The sequence below is a fragment of the Myotis myotis genome, unplaced genomic scaffold (genome assembly GCF_014108235.1).
Source record: "Myotis myotis isolate mMyoMyo1 unplaced genomic scaffold, mMyoMyo1.p scaffold_m19_p_12, whole genome shotgun sequence".
Classification (NCBI taxonomy): Eukaryota; Metazoa; Chordata; class Mammalia; order Chiroptera; family Vespertilionidae; genus Myotis; species Myotis myotis.
In genome coordinates, this window is record NW_023416316.1 from 28,550,296 (window position 1) to 28,569,785 (window position 19,490).

A 19,490-nucleotide genomic window follows, 5' to 3' on the forward strand; every position below is an offset into this window, starting at 1 on the left:
GAGGCACCTAGGTTAGTCTTTATTCCTGAGTGGAGGGTCATTGGTCTCAAGGGAAATCATGGGCTCATGGCAAGTGCAATAACTCATCAAGTCCATATTCCCACACATCAAGCCTGACCCCCTTTATGACTGCATACTGGTGAAACAGGTGGATATGATCAGTCAGTCCATGATGCACATTTCTGTCCTTTGCTTCAATTACTAAAATAGGTGGGAATTATGGGGACCTTGCTTTGGAACCAAATTATGCCCTACGGATTTTTGTCAGGCTAAATCCATCAAAGATATTAAAATATATATGAGATCGAGAGCTTTCAAGCTATTGAATGTTCTCCCCAATATTAGTATTCCACGTTATTTTCATTGCTGTTGAATCATACATTACTCTGTATGATTTAGTGTTTGGGTCCCTTTCAACATGAAGGGGGGAAAACTACAGTGTACTGACAAAGTTAGATGTCTGGTCTCTGTTGCATTCAGCCCACTCTTGGGAGCCAGAGGGCTTTGTTTACTCCTTGGGGAAGTCACTCTATGGACTTTATTTTTTAGGTGATTCTGAAGGGCAGCAAGGAGCGCAGCACTGGGGCCACTGGAGTAAATGCAGACTCCTCCCGCTCTCATGCTATCATCCAAATTCAGATTAAAGATTCAGCCAAGAGAACATTTGGCAGGTGAGCTGGAAATATTCAGGAATTGCATTGTCTGCCTTTTCCTAATGTGACTTTGAAATATGTGTTATCAACAGCAGGACACCATGCCACCACAGAGTTCTTTATTTCAAGGCTAGAGTAGAGTTGTTAGCCCTGAAATAAATCATTATACTGAAGTGCCATCAGCTGATTAATCATGAAGTAATGGCCTATTGTTGGTCAACCCTAAGTTATTATAAGGAACATTGATTGCTTCTAACGTGAAACACGGTATCAGCAGAGGAATAGCAGAGAATGCATCTCAGAGAGCTTACAGGCCGAAAAAAGAAAAAGGAAAATTAATCCATCCTTCTTGAAAGAAACCATAAGACAATTGGGTACATTCATTGCTTCTCTGGTGCTATCTTAGCAAACTCTGCCACACTGATGGATGAGCCTATCTCACCTCTGAGTAATGAGTCTTTTTTTTTTTCTTTCTTCCTCTTTTTTTTTTTTTTTTTTTTTGGCTGGAAAGCAGCCCACAAAAGTTTCTGTTTAATTATCTAAGTGGTCCCCTAAGTGATTTACATTGTGGTCATTTAGCCTTATGGGAAGAATGTTTTATTAATTTCAATCATACTTTCTCACGAATGATTAAAACCAGTGAAAGTGTCGGGTTGAACAGTGCCAGCAGCGTCTTGCAATACTTTTGGAAAGCTGACAGTAATGTGTGTTTTTTCCTGAGTATGGGCCAGTGTTAATTTCTTCCGGCTGTCACAAAATGCTGACTGATACAAAAATAAACCAAAGCTCCAAAGAAATCATCCCTGCTGTGTCTTTTCTCTAGGATCTCTTTCATTGACTTGGCTGGCAGTGAAAGAGCAGCAGATGCCAGAGACTCAGATAGACAGACAAAGATGGAAGGCGCAGAAATTAACCAGAGTCTTCTGGCTGTAAGTTGTTCTAAAGCTTTCATCTAAAAATCCTTCTTGAGAGATTTTTCCATTCTTTACATGCAGCCAGAGTGGGTGAGGGTGGGATGGAATCAACAGAGCAAGGGCATGCTTTTATCTGGCAGTGATTTCCAAGAATGGAAATGGAGGCTGCCCAATCAGATCCTCAGCAATTCTAGGCAACTCTTCCCTATTCTCTCTGTCTTCTCTTCCTCTGGTCACTCCCTGCCAATTAGGAATAGAGAAGTATTTCTGAAATTACCGAATGATTAACTTAGGTAAGCTTTCTCCCTCTCATCAAGTTTTAAAATTACATTAATTTTGCAAACGTACAAAACTAGAACAAATAGTATAATGATCTCCCAAATACTTGTCACCCAGCGTCAACATGTGAAAAATCTACCCAATACCTTTCCTTTCCCTAGTTGAATTATTTTAAATGAAGCCCTGTCATCATGTTATTTTTCCACAAATATTGTATTATGAGATAATATTTTTTTATTTTATTTTATTTTATTTTCTTAAATATATTTTATTGATTTTTCACAGAGAGGAAGGGAGAGAGATAGAGAGCTAGAAACATCGATGAGAGAGAAACATCGATCAGCCGCCTCCTGCACATCCCCCACTGGGGATGTGCCCGCAACCCAGGTACATGCCCTTGACCGGAATCGAACCTGGGACCCCTCAGTCCGCAGGCCGACGCTCTATCCACCGAGCCAAACTGGTTTCGGCATGAGATAATATTTTTAATATAATTATACCAGTATCATACCTACAGAAATAATTGTTTAATGTTATCTATTATCCATTATATTAAGTAGTATAGTTTCTTCAGTTATCCCATAAATGTCTTTTTATAGTTTGTTTGTTCAAATTAATATGCAAACAAGATCCTTTGGTTGATATGTCTCTTTTATTTCATTATCAGTTCTCTTTCTCTCTCTCTCTCTTTTTATATCAATATATTCATTTAAGAAAACTGGGTCATTATCCTACAAGATTTCCTACAGTCTGGATCAGGCTGACTGCATCACCGTGTGGATGTGTAACATAGTACTGTGTCCTTTATCGTTTCTATAAAGTGGTTAAGATCTCTATTTGTGCTGTTCACTATGTAGCCACTAAGTTACATGTGGCCACTGAGCACTTGAAATGCGAGTCTGAATTGAGATATACTCAGTGTAGAATACACACTAGATTTTGAAGCATATAAAATAGCTCTTTTTTTCATGTTGATTACATGTTGAAATAATATTTTTGGATGAATTAGATTAAAACACAATTAGATTATGTATTTAATATTATATTTAAAATATATTAATGTGGATATTAGAAATTTAAAATAACATATGGTTTATAGTTGTAGCTCACATTTCTCTTGTGAAAGTGCTGAACTAGAGGATTGATCAGATTTAGGTTTTATATTTTTTTAGCAGGAATAATTCATGTGTCATTCTTAGACTTCCTATAGGAACACATTAAGAGGTACAGAATGTCTGGTTGTTTCTTTTTGTCATTTTAAGAATTAAGAAAGATTCAAGTATTGTCAGCCTAATTCCTCCATTATAAAATTTACCATCAGCCTTTTTAACCTAATAGCTTTAGAGCCACTGATGTTCATCACTTATATCCATTGTTTCAGTAGGGATTACAAAATGGTGATATTCTAATTCTAGTATTTTTTCTGTATTTATTAGCTGGAAAGAACTTTTCCTCAGCTATCTGATTATCCTGAAATATAGTTCATACAGTGGAGGCAAGATAAATGCTAGACTTTTTGCCTTTATTCACCAGTTTTCAGAATGAGTTGGTATCCTGGGAACCTAAACATGACCAATGAGTTTGTTTTCGTTTACTTTTTTGTTGGTTTTTGTATTACTATAAACTCATCATAATCATTATTCTCTTGCTGCTTAAATTGTGTATCTTTGGCTAGTGGGAGCCTTTTCAAGTATGTTTCTGTGTTTCTTTGACCCAACCCTACTAGTCCCTGATAGCTTCTTGACTTTCTGTTCTAAGCTCATCTTGTACATAATTCCTTCCCCAGGTTTGAATCAGCCATTTATTCATCAAGCCCAGTGTTTTAGAGGGAAATGGTATTTAGAGACTATTTACGGGTGCTTACTACCATTGGGTTAGTCCTTGCTTGTAGATCTTTTTAAAAAGATGGACACAGCTAAGAAATAGATTATGTTTTTGAAAGAGAAAAATATAACAGGGATTATAGGGTTTTCCCAAAACACTATTTTGAAAGAATATATACACCCTTATGTTCATTATAGTGTTATTTACAATATAGCTAAGATATGGAAGCAACCCCAAGTGTCCATCATAGATGAGTGTTTAAAAAAGGTCATGGTAGCCGAAACCAGTTTGGCTCAGTGGATAGAGCATCGGCCTGCAGACTCAAGGGTCCCAGGTTCGATTCTGGTCAAGGGCATGTACCTTGGTTGCGAGCACATCCCCAGTAGGGAGTGTGCAGGAGGCAGCTGATGGATGTTTCTCTCTCATCGATGTTTCTAACTCTCTATCCCTCTCCCTTCCTCTCTGTAAAAAAAATCAATAAAATAGATTTAAAATTAAATAAAATAAAAAAGATCATGGTACATATATACAGTGGAATATTACTCAGCCATAAAAAGGATGAAATCTTACCATTTGTGACAGCCTGAAAACAGACTGATGGTTGCCAGAGGGGAGGACTAAGTGAAAAAGGTGAAGGGATTAAGAAGTACAGATTGGTAGTTTTAAAATATTCAGAAGGATATAAAGTACAGCATAGGGAATATAGTTAGTGATATTGTAATAACTACATATGGTGCCAGGTGGGTACTGGAAATATCAAGGAGGACACTTTGTAAAGTATATGATTGTCTGTTATGCTGTATACATGAAACTAATATAAAGTAATATTGAATGTAAATTTCACTTGGAAAAAAGTTAAATAAAAACTATATCGAGGATAAGTAGCAATAAAAAGGATTATTGAGTTTTCACTTAATGTTTTGAATTTGTATTTCTTTACGTTTTCTATTATGCTAGAATTCTTAAATTCTAAAACATTAATCAGTGTATTTGTTCTACTTCAATACATATGTATTTTAAAATAATGCTATTATTACTCATAATATGATTATTGAATTCAGATTAAGACTTCTTTGCAGTTTCCTTTTTATCGGTAGGTTGTATCCCACTAGGTATATATAATCATAGTATTGTGTTGGGAAGTCACTTGGAATAATTCTTCTCTGTGTTTAAGCTTATCAGTTTCATATTCAGTTAAAGTAGAAATTATAAAACAAGCCGCATTCAGAGAAGTCTAGTGTCCACCCTTGTCCCCTCAGCTCTTATTTTCCTCCTTTTTTATAATTATTTATATATATAGAGGCCCAGTGCATGAATTCATGCACCAGTGGGGTCCCGCGGCCTGGCCTGCAGGATCAGGCTGAAACTGGCTCTCCGACATCCCCCAAGGGGTCCTGGATTGGGAGAGGGCACAGGCCAGGCTGAGGGACCCCACCAGTGCACAGTCAGTCTGGGGTGGGACCACGGGAGGTTGGCTAGCCAGGGAGGGATGGTTGGAGGGCTCCAGGGTGTGTCCAGCCCTCTGGCTGATCGCTCAGTCCCAATCAGCCAGACCCCAGCAGCAAGCTAACCTATCGGTCAACTGTCTGCCCCTGGTGGTCAGTGCACGTCAAAGTAAGCAGTTGAGCGGTCTTAGCATATTACACTTTGATTGGTTGAATGGCCAACCAGTCAACTGGACACTTAGCATATTAGGCTTTTATTATATAGGATATGTTTGTATTCACCCCTTTTTCTCAGGAATAAAATGGTAGCATACTGTAAATACTGTTCTGCACTTTGCTTTTTTCACTTAACAGTATCCTGGAGCTCACTCCATAGCAGTTTATACAGAACTTTGTTACTTTTCACAGCTATAATAGTGTTGCCTGTGCCCCATTATTTAAGTCCTGTTGATCAGAACTGAAGTCTCCAGCTAGGCACATTATTTGCAGACCACATTAGGGATAAATTGGGAGGCTAAGAGAGGTGAGAAAAAGAATAATTTTAGATTTACAGAAAAAGTTGCAAAAATAAATACATAGCATTCCTTCACCCAGCTTCCCTAATGTTAGCATCTTACATAACATAGTAAAATTATCCTAAATCAGGAAACTAACATTGTTGTAATACTATTAACTAATATACAGACCTTGTTTGAATTTCACCACTAGTACCACTAACGTTCTTTTTCAGGTCCAGGATGCTATATGTAATACATGTAGTTGTCATATTTCTCCATAGGTTTCTCAGTTTTTGTCATTCATGGCCTTAAACCATTGTAGAATGCTGGGCAGTTGTTTTGCAGAATATCTCTGAATTTGGGTTTGTCTGATGTTTTCTCATGATTAGATTAAGGTAATGAATTTTTAGCAAGAATTCCACTGAAGTTGCATCCTTCTCAGTGTATCATATTACGTGGTGTGTGAAGTCAATATGTCTTATTACTGGTGATGTTAACCTTGATAGCCTAATTAAGGTGGTTTGGGCTGAGTTTTTCCACTGTAAGGGTATAATTTTCCCTTTGTAATTAACATTATGGGAAGATATTTTGGAGCTATGCAAATACTCTGTTTACGGCACACTTTTGCTGCCCAATTTTAGCATCCATTTACTGTGGTGTTTACCTGATGGGAGTCTCTATTCCCATTATTCTTTCTACATTCATTAGTTGGATTTGCTGTAAGAAAGAGCGGTTATTTCCAATTTATTTATTTATTATACTAGTGGCCTGGTGCACGAATTCATGAAAATTGAAAGGAAATTAATTAGAAGAAATATTTTAATATCGCTATTCGTCCCTTCTCTATAATAGAAGAAATATTTTAATATCGCTATTCGCCCTTTCTCTATAATAGAAGTGTCAACCTATTTCACGATCGACATTGACAGATCGAGACACACGCGTGTGATTGGCGCCAGCGAGAGCTTTATATGTATCGCGCATGTGCAAGTCAGCTTAGCCTTTTATAGATATAGAATAAATTTCTTAATTAGGCCTGCTTTCTGATTTAGCTAAACTTTTTCCAACCCAGTGAAGCACCCCAACTTCTCTTTCAAATAATTGTCAGCAACACAGCAGTAAATATGAACATGAAACAGATTATTATTATAGATCATGAAAGGAGAACAAAGGGTAAAATATTTAACTGTAGCAGTGTTTGACTATATTCTGCACAGTGAGAAAACCTGAAGTCATTTTCAAGGTCCACCATTTCTTCTTTTCAGTCGGGTCAAGTTTCTAAATTTTCTAAATCTCCATTTTCTGGCTAATGAAAAGAAAATAGAATTCCACCGAGTCTCCTATCTACCTACTCCAGGACTTCTGTGAAGAAACTCCAAGAAGGCTAGTCATTAGGGAGAGGAAGTTGGGCATTGCTATGTGACGTCATTACCCAGCACCCACAGCCACTGTTTTCGGGCTGGGCTGGTCTGGGCTGTAGGGCACATTTTGCACCATGGGGTCTCGGCGTCAGCTGCAATTTGGTGGGTGTCACTCTGAGGTGGTGGTGGGGCCTGTGTCCCACCTGGGGAAAGCCGAGTGTTGCTTTGTGGGCGCCAGATCCACAGTGCCGTTTCTCTGTAAATGGCCATTGTGCATCACAGCAGCTCCTGCGTTGAGTGTCTGCCCCCTGGTGGTCAGTGCACATCATAGCGACTGGTCAGATGGTCAGACACTTGGCATATTAGCCTTTTATATATAGACTAGAGGCCCGGTGCACAAAAATTTGTGCACTCGGCGGGGGGAGAAGGGGGTCCCTCAGCCCGGCCTGTGCCCTCTCGCAATCTGGGACCCCTTGGGAGATAACGCCCTGCTGGCTTAGGCCTGCTCCCGGGTGGCAGAGGGCAGGCCCAATCCCTAGGTGCAGCCCCTGGTCAGGCTCAGAGCAGGGCCGATTGGGGAGTTGGGGCGCCGCCCCCTGTCATGCACAGAGCAGGGCGGATTGGGAGGTTGCGATGCCACCCTCAGTCACGCTCAGGGTAGGGCCGATAGGGGGGTTGGTGCACCGCCCCCTGTCACACTCAAGGCAGGGTCGATGGGGAGGTTGCAGCGCCACCCCCTGTCACGCACAGAGCAGGGCCAATCGGGGGTTGGGGCTCTGTACCCTGTCACGCACAGAGCAGGGTCAATCAGGGGGTTGGGGAGCTCCCCCCTGTCACGCACAGAGCAGGGCCCATCAGTGGGGTTGGGGCTCCATACCCTGTCACACACAGAGCAGGGCCCATCAGGGAGTTGAGGAGCTCCCCCCGTCACTCACAGAGTAGGGCCAATAGGGGAGTTGGGGCACCGCCCCCTGTCACACACAGAGCAGGGCGGATCAGGGGGTTGGGGAGCTCCCCCCTATCACTCACAGAGTAGGGCTGATAGGGGAGTTGGGGCACCGCCCCCTGTCACACACAGAGCAGGGCCGATCAGGGGGTTGGGGCGCCGCCACTGTCACACTCAGGGCAGGGCCGATGGGGAGGTTATGGCTCTACACCGTCACACTCAGAGCAGGGCCTGTGGGGGGGGGGGGGGGCGGGCGGTTGGGGTGCCGCACCCTGTCACACACAGAGCAGGGCCGTTCAGGGGATTGGGGCGCCACACCCTGTCACACACAGAGCCGCAGGTCGATCAGGGGGTTTGGGTGCTCCCCCCTGTCACGCTGATCCCGGTGTCGGGAGGCCTCTCAGCTCCGCTGATCCCGGTGCTGGGAGGCATATTACCCTTTTACTATATAGGGTAGAGGCCTGGTGCATGGGTGGGGGCCGGCTGGTTTGCCCTGAAGGGTGTCCTGGATTAGGGTAGGGGTTCCCACTGGGGTGCCTGGCCAGCCTGGGTGAGGGGATGATGGCTGTTTGCAGCTGGTCACACACCCTTCAGGGTGGGGGTCCCCACTGGGGTGCCTGGCCAGCCTGGGTGAGGGGATGATGGCTGTTTGCAGCTGGTCACACACCCTTCAGGGTGGGGGTCCCCACTGGGGTGCCTGGCCAGCCTGGGTGAGGGGATGATGGCTGTTTGCAGCTGGTCACACACCCTTCAGGGTGGGGGTCCCCGCTGGGGTGCCTGGCCAGCCTGGGTGAGGGGATGATGGCTGTTTGCAGCTGGTCACACACCCTTCAGGGTGGGGGTCCCCACTGGGGTGCCTGGCCAGTCTAGGTGAGGGGCTGAGGGCTGTTTTCAGGCTGGCGGGTGACTGAAGCTCCCAACTGCTCCTTTTTTTCTTTTTCTTTTTCTTTTTTTTTTATTCTGGGCCAGCTTTAGAACTGGCTCCAGCTCTTAGGCCTCGCTGCTGAAAGTAGGTATCTGGTTTGTTTGGGTTCTACAATCGAAACACAGTATCAACTCCAGCTCTGAGATCCTGGCAGGCTGAACGCTGGTTTCTGGGGTTTTGTTTAGCTTCTGTATTTGTTACAATGTTTCAAACTGCAAGCTCAGAGGCCGGCAAGGCTGGCAGGGAATGTTGGAGTCCTCCGTCACTAAAGCAAGCAAGCCTCATGTTAGCTTCCAGCTGCCTGGCTGCCGGCCGCCATCTTGGCTGGCAGTTAATTTGCATATCACCCTGATTAGCCAATGGGAAGGGTAGCGGTTGTACGCTAATTACCATGTTTCTCTTTTATTAAATAGGATAGATTACTTATAACAGTAAATGGATTTTTTTATTGCTAGATTATAATCCATTTTTATCATTATTTTGTTGTTCAAATTGTCCCAGATTTGACTTTTGGGAATTTTTTCAAATTGGCTCCTGTATCCTTTTGACATACCCCATCATTATTTGAGCATCTTCTTTCCTTTTGGTACTACAAGATGTCACACTCTTACCTTGTGCTTTCCTAGCCCTAATGAAGTCAACTATTTCTCCAAGGAACCCCAGAACCAATACATTTTAAGCACTTACTATATGCTAGTCAGTTTAGTCTTCACAACTCTGTTTAGGATTCTGAGGCTCAGATGGATTAAGTAAATAGCCAAGGGTCCACAGTCTCTAGCTAGAAATCTGTGATTCTCATATTTAAAACTATGGTCCATCCCAGCCAGGGTGGCTCAGCGGTTGAGCATTGACACAGGAACAAGAGGTCCCTGATTCAATTCCTGGTCAGGGCACATGCCCAGTTCGTGGGCTCGCTCCCTACTAGCAGGAGGTAGCTGATGGATGATGATCCTCTCTCCTCAATGTTTGTTTCTTTCTATCCCTCTCCCTTCCTCCCTCTCTCTAAAAATCAATTTAAAACAGATTTTTAAACTATGGCCCAGGAATCAACTATAAACTGGAAAGGAGTATCTATGAAATCATACAACCCTTTGGGGCTTGACTATGCCTCTCACATGGGCAATAGCATGTAAAACGGCCTGGGAACAAGCCATTTAGAATAGGGTAAAAGGCTTGTATTCCGTGAGATGCACAAAGGTGCCCCTTGTTTCTTTCTTATTTTCCTCGGATAGTCTTAGTGTTTAGTAAAATCTGCTTTCCATTTCTCAAAGACTCATAGGGCTTGGTGGCCACACTTAGACTTGAATATTTAAGGGGCAGGTGGAACTCAGGGGCGTGGTTTGGTTATTTGTTCATCCATTCTGAAGATTCTTCCCAGTGCTAAAGTTTGGGGATATTGAATTGATTTGCAATAAAAGGGAACATTGAAACTCCCTTATATTTTCTTATACCCTGCAGCTTCTTCGATAGAGAGGGGTTAGCTGCAGGCATCTATGGTTGCAACCAAGAACAGCCATAACAAAGCTACTTACCTGTTCTTGGTGAACTCCCAGCACTGGCACTTCCAAGGGATTCTTTCCATTCTCTTGCCTCCCTTCCTTTTCATTTACTGCCTTTTAGCCTCGATGCATGACTCAGAAATAGATCTCTCCTCCCTTATCTTGTTCCCCACCTTTGCTCTATCTGTTGCCCCTAGAGGTCTGCATATCCAGGTCTCTGCTGGCACTAGTGATGTCCTGTGAGCACTTCTCTGATGGGCTAATCCCAGGAGCAAGTAACTTGCTCTTACCTTTAGGCCACAGCCCCTGATTTTTTAAAATGAGGAGGAAGACATAGGTGTTCTCAGTTCCTTTCCAGCTCTGACTCCAGAATTTTCCCTGCCCCATTCAGACAGCTTATATTTTAATCGACACTTGAGGCTACAATATAGGTGTGTACGTGTGAGCAGGGAAGAGGGGGGGAGTGGTATAGATATTTTCTCTAAATGCTTCTGCAGTTGGGAGGAGTGTGGGGGGAGAGAGGCAGTTGCAAGCCAGAACTGCCACTATATAAGCTTAGACTCAGGACCTGTGGGAAGGTCTGTGGGTTTGTCTGTTCCATGCTATCAGGGCTGCTTACTGCTTTTAATTGAGGGCTCTTACCGAGGCACAACTCGACGTTAATCCTCATCACATATGATATTTGATGTGCTTGTTTGCAGCTGAAGGAATGTATCCGAGCACTGGATCAGGAACACACCCATACTCCCTTCCGGCAAAGCAAATTAACTCAGGTAATGTTAAACGTGAGTTTTGAATTTGTTCTGATTCTCATTTGTTCCTTCATCTGTTCATTCAGCGGAGCATCCACTGCCTGTAAGGCATGATGCTAAGCACGGCCGGGGGTGGGGGGAGAGGAGGAGTCATATTCCTTCTAGGAGTTCTCATGTATGGGAGGAGAGGGGAGCATACTCAGGCATTGAAACTTAGGGTGAGGTAGCCAGGCTCCCATGGGGGCAGCAAAGCTCTTTTGGCCATCATCCATCAGCTTTCTGCTTATTTCTAAGTAAAGAAACCTTGTTGATTTAGGGGTACTTTCTTAGCTGTAAGACTTAGACCAGTGTTTCAATACAAAAACTAATGGCTGCAGTTAAAAAGAATGATAGATTTTTTACCTGTGCTGATAGGAAAGACGATCAAGATCTATAATTTAAAATATGAAATGAGAAGAAACTATACAGAAAAATTGTGCATTTGTTAACTGATTATTCTGAGTGGTAGAACTATATATAGGTAATTTTTTCTACTTTATTTTCTGTCATGAAAAATGTGCTTCAGACTTATTAACAGACAACACCAATAAGACAGCATCTGTAATTGCTGCAGAAGATGGCCCATGGAGGAGTCTGCCTGGTACAATTACTTGTGAGACAGTGTGGGTGCCCCTGGTTCCTTTCTTCACTGAGTCCTGCACACTAGAGGGCAGACTAGGTAGAGGTGACGATTGTTGTGTTCAGGGAGAAGTTTCAACTAGACTAGCAGCTCCACAGGGACTGGAGCAGACCCTGTAATAACATAGCTACTTATCAGGCAGAGTTGGTGATTTTGGATTCGATTGTGTCTTACCAAACACTCAGCCAGGGACCTAGGAAACCCTTCTTAAAGGTGATTAGTCCTCATCCCAGAAAATGTGTCCCTATTTAGTTAAAATAATAATAATAATTCAAACAGTACATATAAGTACAAAGAAGACGGGAAGGGTACCAGAAAATCCCACCTCCCAGTGACAGTCACCGCTGCATTTTGGGTTTTTTTGTTTGTTTGTTTGTTTTAAAATATATTTTATTGGTTTTTCACAGAGAGGAAGGGAGAGGGATAGAAAGTCAGAAACACCGATGAGGAGAAACATCGATCAGCTGCCTCCTGCACACTCCCTACTGGGGATGTGCCCGCAACCAAGGTACATGCCCTTGACCGGAATCGAACCTGGGACCCTTGAGTCTGCAGGCCGACACTATCCACTGAGCCAAACCGGTTAGGGCACCGCTGCGTTTTGGTAAACATCCTCCCAGGCATCTCTCTGCGCTCGTATATGAAGATCCACCTGTATCCCTAGCCAGTTGCTCTGTGGTTAGAGCATCGGCCCTGAGGCTTGACAGGTTGCGGGTTCAATTCCGGTCAAGGGTACGTACCTCGGTTGCAGGCCCAGTCAGGGTGCATGCAGGAGGCAACCTATCGATGTCTCTCTCTCACATCAATTTTTCTCTGTCTCTCCCCTTCCCTTCCACTCTCTGTAAAAATCAACAGAAAAAATTTCCTCTGGTATGGATTAACTACAAAAAAGATCCACCTAGAGAGTAATGGAATCATACCTTTTTTCTTCTCTAGTAGTTTTAGCTCTTTCTGTGTAAGTAAGTACAGACATACATAATTATTTTGAATGGTTGTATTGTATTGAGTTTACAGTTATCTAGTTCGTTCTGGTTATAAACTCTTAGATTTGCCAAACCAGTGTGTGCATTTTTTACATTTTCATACTATTGCCAAACTGCTCTCCCAAATGCTTGTACCAGTTCACAGTACACAGTACATGGGCAGTTTATGAGAGCCCGTTTCTCTAGGTCCTCAGAAGGCAGGGTATCATGAGTCTTCTTTAATCTTACAGGTGAAAAGAATACTCGTTTTTATAATGGTTTGTTTGCTTTTCTTTTTTATTAGATTTTTAAAAAATATATATTTTTTTATTTCAGAGAGGAAGGGAGCGGGAAAGATAGAAACATCAATGATGAGAATCATTGATTGGCTGCCTCCTGCACACCCCCTACTGGGGATCGAGCAACCTGGGCATGTGCCCTGACCCGGAATCAACCGTGAACTCCTTGTTCATAGGTTGAAGCTCAACCACTGAGCAACACTGGCCGGGCTGTTTGCATTTCTTTGATTAATGTGAAGTGAGTACCTTTTTTTGTATTTATTATTCGTGTTTCTTCTGTGAATTTCCTTTTTGTAGACAGGGCAACTGGCCCCTGTCCTGCATACAATAGTCAGTGTGCCCTTTGTTAGGTGACGTCATTGGCCTATCTTCTGCTTTGGACAGGTCCTGAAAGATTCCTTCATCGGCAATGCCAAAACCTGCATGATCGCCAACGTCTCACCCAGCCACGTGGCCACTGAACACACGCTGAACACCTTGCGCTATGCTGACCGGTGAGTCCTTCTCAGGCGGCAGGTCATGCGCACATGCGTGCGTGCCTGTGTGTGTGTGTCATGCACACACGGAGATCTGACCTTGAGGTCCATTAGGGATTGTGCACTTGGTCATTTGAAAAATGTGATCTGCTAGGCCCTGGCATTTTACAAATGTGACTGTGACAAGAGGAAGGTGACACATTCCCTTGTTCAGTAGCTTTTAAATGGCTAATGGGAGATGAAATATTTTTCTGGAATAGAATCTTCCCACTAGCCTCTGCCCTAATTATAAGAGACATAATACATATTACTTGTCAAGGCAGAAGCACTTAGAAGAAACTAACCCAGACGTTATAGGAGGATAAACTGAGGCCTAGAGAAGGGCAGGAGCTGTTGGCAGACCTAGTGCCTCTTACCTGTGGACATGTGTTTCCTGTGGGAGGTGAAGGTGCTCTCATTACCATCCTCTCTGGCTTCTTTGCTGCCTGGTCCTGTCTCACATCCTCCTCTATGGTCTCGCAGGAGTTGTTTCCAGACTAACAAACTATTTGAGGGAAACCTGTTATTTTATTACTGTTGAAGAATCTTAGTATCCAGGGCATTTTATGAAACTCATTGAAAAGAAAGATGAACTATCACTTAAGTTCCATGAAAACAGGAAGGAACCTTATCTACCTTTTTCTCCACTATATCTCTGCTGCCCGGACAATACTTGCTACCTAATAGATGCACAATAAATATTTGTAAATGAAAGGAGGCACTCTTCCCAGGTGTCAGGGCTTGAGAGAGGCCTTCTGTGTACTTTATCTCATTTAAATAGGAGAGACCATTTACAAAGTGGTTACAACACTGGGCTCTGGCGTCATACTGTCTGGGCCAATACCCTGCCTCTGCCACTAGCTCCTGAGTGGCCTGGGACAAGATTTCAGTTTCTCTGAGCCCCGTTTCCTTCCAAAAGGAAATAATAGCACCTACCTCACAGAGCAGTTATGTGGAGCCACTGAGGTAATATGTATGAAGACTTAGCACCATGCCCAGTAGTGAGGACTCAGTGTATGTTAACTTTTGGTATTAGTAGGTCCCCCAAGTACCTTTCCTGAAGGAGGTTTCTTTTATTACATGGTTTTCCTAATGCCAGCACATTAGCCCTGCTAGAAGAAAGTGGCTACCTCACAAACTGAGATCAGATAGAAGATGCGTGATGATCCAGATTGTTTCCATAAAACCACTATGGCTTGAAGTTCTTTTCCCCCTTGTGTTCATTACCCAACTTCAACAATCATGAACTCTAAGCTGATCTTGTTTCATAACCCCACCCAGTCCCCAAATCATAGACATCATATCACTGCTTGAACTTCATCATTAGCAACAGACATTCCTCCCAGTGCTCAGTGAAGGAAGATGGAAATAACCCTTTATCATAGGGGATGTACTGAGTACAACTGAGAGATTATTTGAATAATTTTGGTTAAAAAGAAAAAGAATAGAAAAAGTACAATAGAAGCAATCTCTCCCATTCAAAGTAGTCTGATAAATTATTGAAAATAAATATGAAAGCCATTTGTTTTATATGCTCAAATGAGGCCTAATTTTAGGTATTAATCTATGCACACATAGAATGAGGATTATTTTATTGCTTAAAATTTCCCCTCTCTGATTTAAAATTTTCACCTCTCCACATACTAGAAAAATGTTGCTAAGCGTCCAAAAATAAAGTTCCAGCTGGACCCCAACAGGTATATCAGAAGAGAGCTCTGTGACAGGAGTGACGTTGGTCACAGGCAGAGTATATTGGAAGCATGACCAAATTACCTGTAAGATTCCTTCTGGCACCAAGGTTATTTGAATAACAAGAAGTAATTTGGAACCATTTAGACTTGCTGTGGCATCTGCCAGCCCATTCTTTGTATGCATGCCCTACTGCAACACCTAAGCAAAGGCCCATCCATGGACACAATTCATGCCTTGCTACATCTCTTTGCTTAGCTGTGTTATCTGCTAGCCTTGCTTCTCAGACTAAAAGGAATATTTAAATCAAGTTTGTGTCAGATTTACTGTCTTGGTTTTCAGAAATGGTCAGAGGGGTCATTTAGCCCCCACTGAGGATTGTATTAAAATCAAAGCAATGGAAAAGACATTGTCCAGGAGCCCCCAGGCAGAAGTACTGCTCCCTGTTAGGCGATTTTAATCTACAAACCAATCACCGGAGAGTTACCTTTTCACCTGAAGTCTCCTTGTCATTCCTAATTTTTACAGTGTCTTTGTGTTAAGTATCACAAGGTAAGAGACTTTAATCTTGGCAACTGAATCCTAGCAGAGAGCTAATTCTGGATTTTTCTATGTTCTCCTGAATTTCTGTGTGGAATAGAACATGGTTTTCTATTTCTCTATCTGGGGGTGATTTTTGCCTCCCTGGGAACATTTGGCAATATCTGGAGACCGTTTTGATTGTCGTACTGGGGGAGAAGTGCTACTGGCATGAAGTGGGTAGAGGCCAACCATGCTATTAAACATCCCACAGTGCATAGGACAGCGCCCCCAACAGAGAATTTCCTGGCCCCAAATACCACTAGTGCTAAGGTTGAGAAACCCTGGGAATAGACAGGTCATTTTCCCTTATTGGTATTAGCACAAGCCTGCTTATTTCCTTAAGGCTTTTGCTTCCTGAAGTGTCCAGCAGGTTTGAGGGAACTCGTTTTCTCAGAAGCCTGAAAGTAGGTGGTTTTCAGGAAAAGAGGGCCCAGTTTGTGGAATAGTGACTGGGTGAGTGGGAGACATGAAGCTCCAGGAGCGTGGAGTGGGCCCTGCGTGGATGTAGTGAAGTTCTGACTCTAGCTCCTCTGGCCTGTCAGTGACATGGGACTGTGGTGATTTCTAAAACTTACGATTATGGAATGTTGGGTGCATGTTTATATCCTTGGAGAAGACATTGGCCTTTTTTGTTCAAGTAAAGAGGGCTCCCAGTCCTTGTAATACTTTGCTTTGGTTTTGTTTCCCTGAAAGTTGTAGAAAAGGAATTATAGAACATGAAGAATCACATTTAACATAAAATGGTTCTTTACAGGGTCAAAGAACTAAAGAAAGGCATCAAATGTTGCACTGCAGCTGCCAGTCGAAATCGGACATCTGGAAACTCTTCTCCAAAACGAATTCAGAGCTCCCCTGTGGCCCTGTCAGGGGATAAGTGTTCTCCCAAAAAAGTCAAGCTGGGGCTTCCGCAGTCACTCACGGTGGCACCTGGCTCCACAAGAGGGAAGGCCCATCCTCTGGCCAGCCACCCACCCAACATCCCGTTTGCTTCTGTTCCTAAAGTCCCTGGTAAAAAGGGCAGTTCCAGAGGGAGTCCTCAAGAGTGGGTCATTCAGACTAGCCCTGTCAAAGGAACTGTGCAGTCTGGACAGTCAGCCAAAAAAAGGGAAGAAGAATTAGCTTCATTGTGCTCTGAGAAAAATCAGAACGGCCACAAAACTGCCCTTGGGTGCGGAAGCAGGGCCTCTGGCCCAGGACAAGACCTGGTGCATGGTAAGCTGACCAACAAGTGCAAGAAAGTTCAGACTGTGCAGCCAGTGCAGAAGCAGCTTGTGTCACGGGTTGAGCTCTCCTTTGGCAATGTCCACCACTTAGCAGAGTACAGCCAGGGCAGCAAGGAGGACACGCTTGCTAGGCCTGCCTCTGAAGCTTGGACCAACATCCCTCCACATCAGAAGGAGAGGGAGGAACATTTGCGCTTTTATCACCAGCAGTTCCAGCAGCCACCTCTCTTCCAACAGAAGTTAAAGTACCAACCACTGGAAAGGCTTTTATGCCAGTACAGGCCCCAAGAGGGGCAGCTCCAGAATGAGACCCCTCCTCCCTTGCACTCTTATTCTGAGAGTCATGATGGAGCCCAAGCTGAGGACCTTGATGACAGCGATTTCAGTGAAGATTCTTTCTCACATGTCTCCAGTCAGAGGACCACGAAGCACAGAAACGCCCTGGAGAATAGCGAAGGCTCATTCTTCCTTCATCAGAGAGAACAAGGTCCTGAGGAGCAGGTGGCTGAAAGGCAGCAGAGTCTGCTTTTTAGCCCCAGGTTGGATGGTGATGAGAAGGCTCTAACCGGAAGCTGGATGTGTGCCAGGAACCCCACAAGCCACAGAAGAGCAGCAGCTGATCATGGCCACAGCCCAAGTAAAGTGCCCTTGGACTGGAGCAAAGAAGAGGACTCTACCTCCTCAGGTCCTTCTCCCAGAGACATACTGGCAGAGAAGCCTTACTGCTCACAGGTAGACTTTGTTTATAACCAGAAAAGAGGCAGTGGCTCAGCCTCGGATTTCAAACAGGATGCCCTCAGAAGTGAAGTTCCTGGGCAGGCTGAGGGCAGCTCACCATCCCTGAAGGAAGAGGATTTCACTTCCTCGCTATCCCTCATTGCTGTTGATGGATCCCTAGACCAAAGAGACACAGTCGGCACACCTCTGAAGGAACTCGGTGAAGGCAACCTAAATGTGGCAACCAGAACAGTGAAAACCAGTCATCCTTTCCAAGGAGAAGCCCCTCAGGAGGAATTGGGCATGTGCTCTGAATATGCTTCTGGGCTGATGGCTCCCCTCACTGTGTCCCTCCTGGAGAACCCCGACGATGAGGGCCCTCCTCCCTTGAACCAGCCAGCCCAGGATGGGGCTACACACAGTCTATCGGGCACAGAGGGGCCATCTGTGGGCCGCACAGTGCCATCTGGTGATCAAGAGGTAGTCCTGCCAGTGTCTTTGACAAGTGGTCACCTGTGGCTCTCATCATCTCCCCCTGACAATAAGCCTGGTGCTGATCTGCCAGCCCTGTCCCCATCACCCATCCGACAGTACCCACCCGACAAGCTGCCCAACAGGGAGGCTGACCTGGGAGAGGGCAACCAGAGCAGAGAGACTGCACTTTTTTCCCTGAAGCACATGGCTAGTGAACAGTATGATGCCAGTGCTAAGGAGACAGAACTGAACAGTTCCCAGGGTTTCTCAGGAGAGCCCTTCCCCAGCATACATGCAGGAAGACCCCACTGTGAGCCTGCACCCACCCCACAAACAGGAAGCAGTGGTGTGGCTGACCAGCCCAGGGTTCAGGAGAGAAAGCATCTGGCAGGGCTCGGTTGGCAGGAGCTGGATTTGTCCAAAGACTCCATCAAGTTGCCCTGTTACAATGAGGACATTGCTTGGCTCAAACATAGGCCAATCCAAAGGTGCTTAGCAAGGCCAGGCTCTCCCCTGGTTCCCAGCTGCTCTCCCAAGACTGCCGGGACACTGCATCAGCCCACCCTGGGGCACGCACAGTAAGTTGGACTCTCTCCATGAGACTTGAACTCCTTTGGCACCCCTCTCCCACCCCAGTTTAATGTATTATCTATTTTGGGAATGGCTATGGTTAGCTGTGTCAGCTGTACTGCAACTAGAGAAAGGCTTTGTTCAGCTTTTCAAGGAAATCGGTCTAGATCAGTGGTTCTCAACCTTCCTAATGCCACGACCCTTTAATACAGTTCCTCATGTTGTGGTGACCCCCAACCATAAAATTATTTTCATTGCTACTTCATAACTGTAATTTTGCTACTGTTATGAATCGTAATGTAAATATCTGATATGCAGGATGTATTTTCATTGTTACAAATTGAACATAATTAAAGCATAGTGATTAATCACAAAAACAGTATGTAATTATATGTTTTCTGATGGTCTTAGGCGACCCCTGTGAAAGGGTCGTTCGACCCCCAAAGGGGTCGCAACTCACTCACTGGTTGAGAACCGCTGGTCTAGATGCATCTGATATGAATAAAACGTTGGGGCAGGCCTACCAGGATAGGCCTCTGCCTGGGAAAACTGAGATGTGAGAAGGGAGGATCTGTCCCCATAAGCAGGCCTATGACCTCTGGTGAGATCAGAATCCTCTTCATTCTGTTGGGTCTGTGTTCCCAGAAGTGTTGCCCAGCAACCCATTAGCTGTGGTGTTGTGTCC

At 44.2% G+C, this 19,490-nt stretch overlaps 1 protein-coding gene across 1 annotated transcript in view; it reads left to right on the top strand.

Moving 5' to 3' along the window:
* Positions 1–19,490, top strand: part of KIF24 (kinesin family member 24) — a 63,473-nt gene that overhangs the window by 41,784 nt on the left and 2,199 nt on the right. The window contains exons 7-11 of the mRNA XM_036330547.1: positions 550–671; positions 1,477–1,582; positions 11,045–11,116; positions 13,420–13,529; positions 16,576–18,813. Of these exons, the coding sequence (XP_036186440.1) occupies positions 550–671; positions 1,477–1,582; positions 11,045–11,116; positions 13,420–13,529; positions 16,576–18,813 (2,648 nt within the window). The remainder of the gene's footprint in view (positions 1–549; positions 672–1,476; positions 1,583–11,044; positions 11,117–13,419; positions 13,530–16,575; positions 18,814–19,490) is intronic.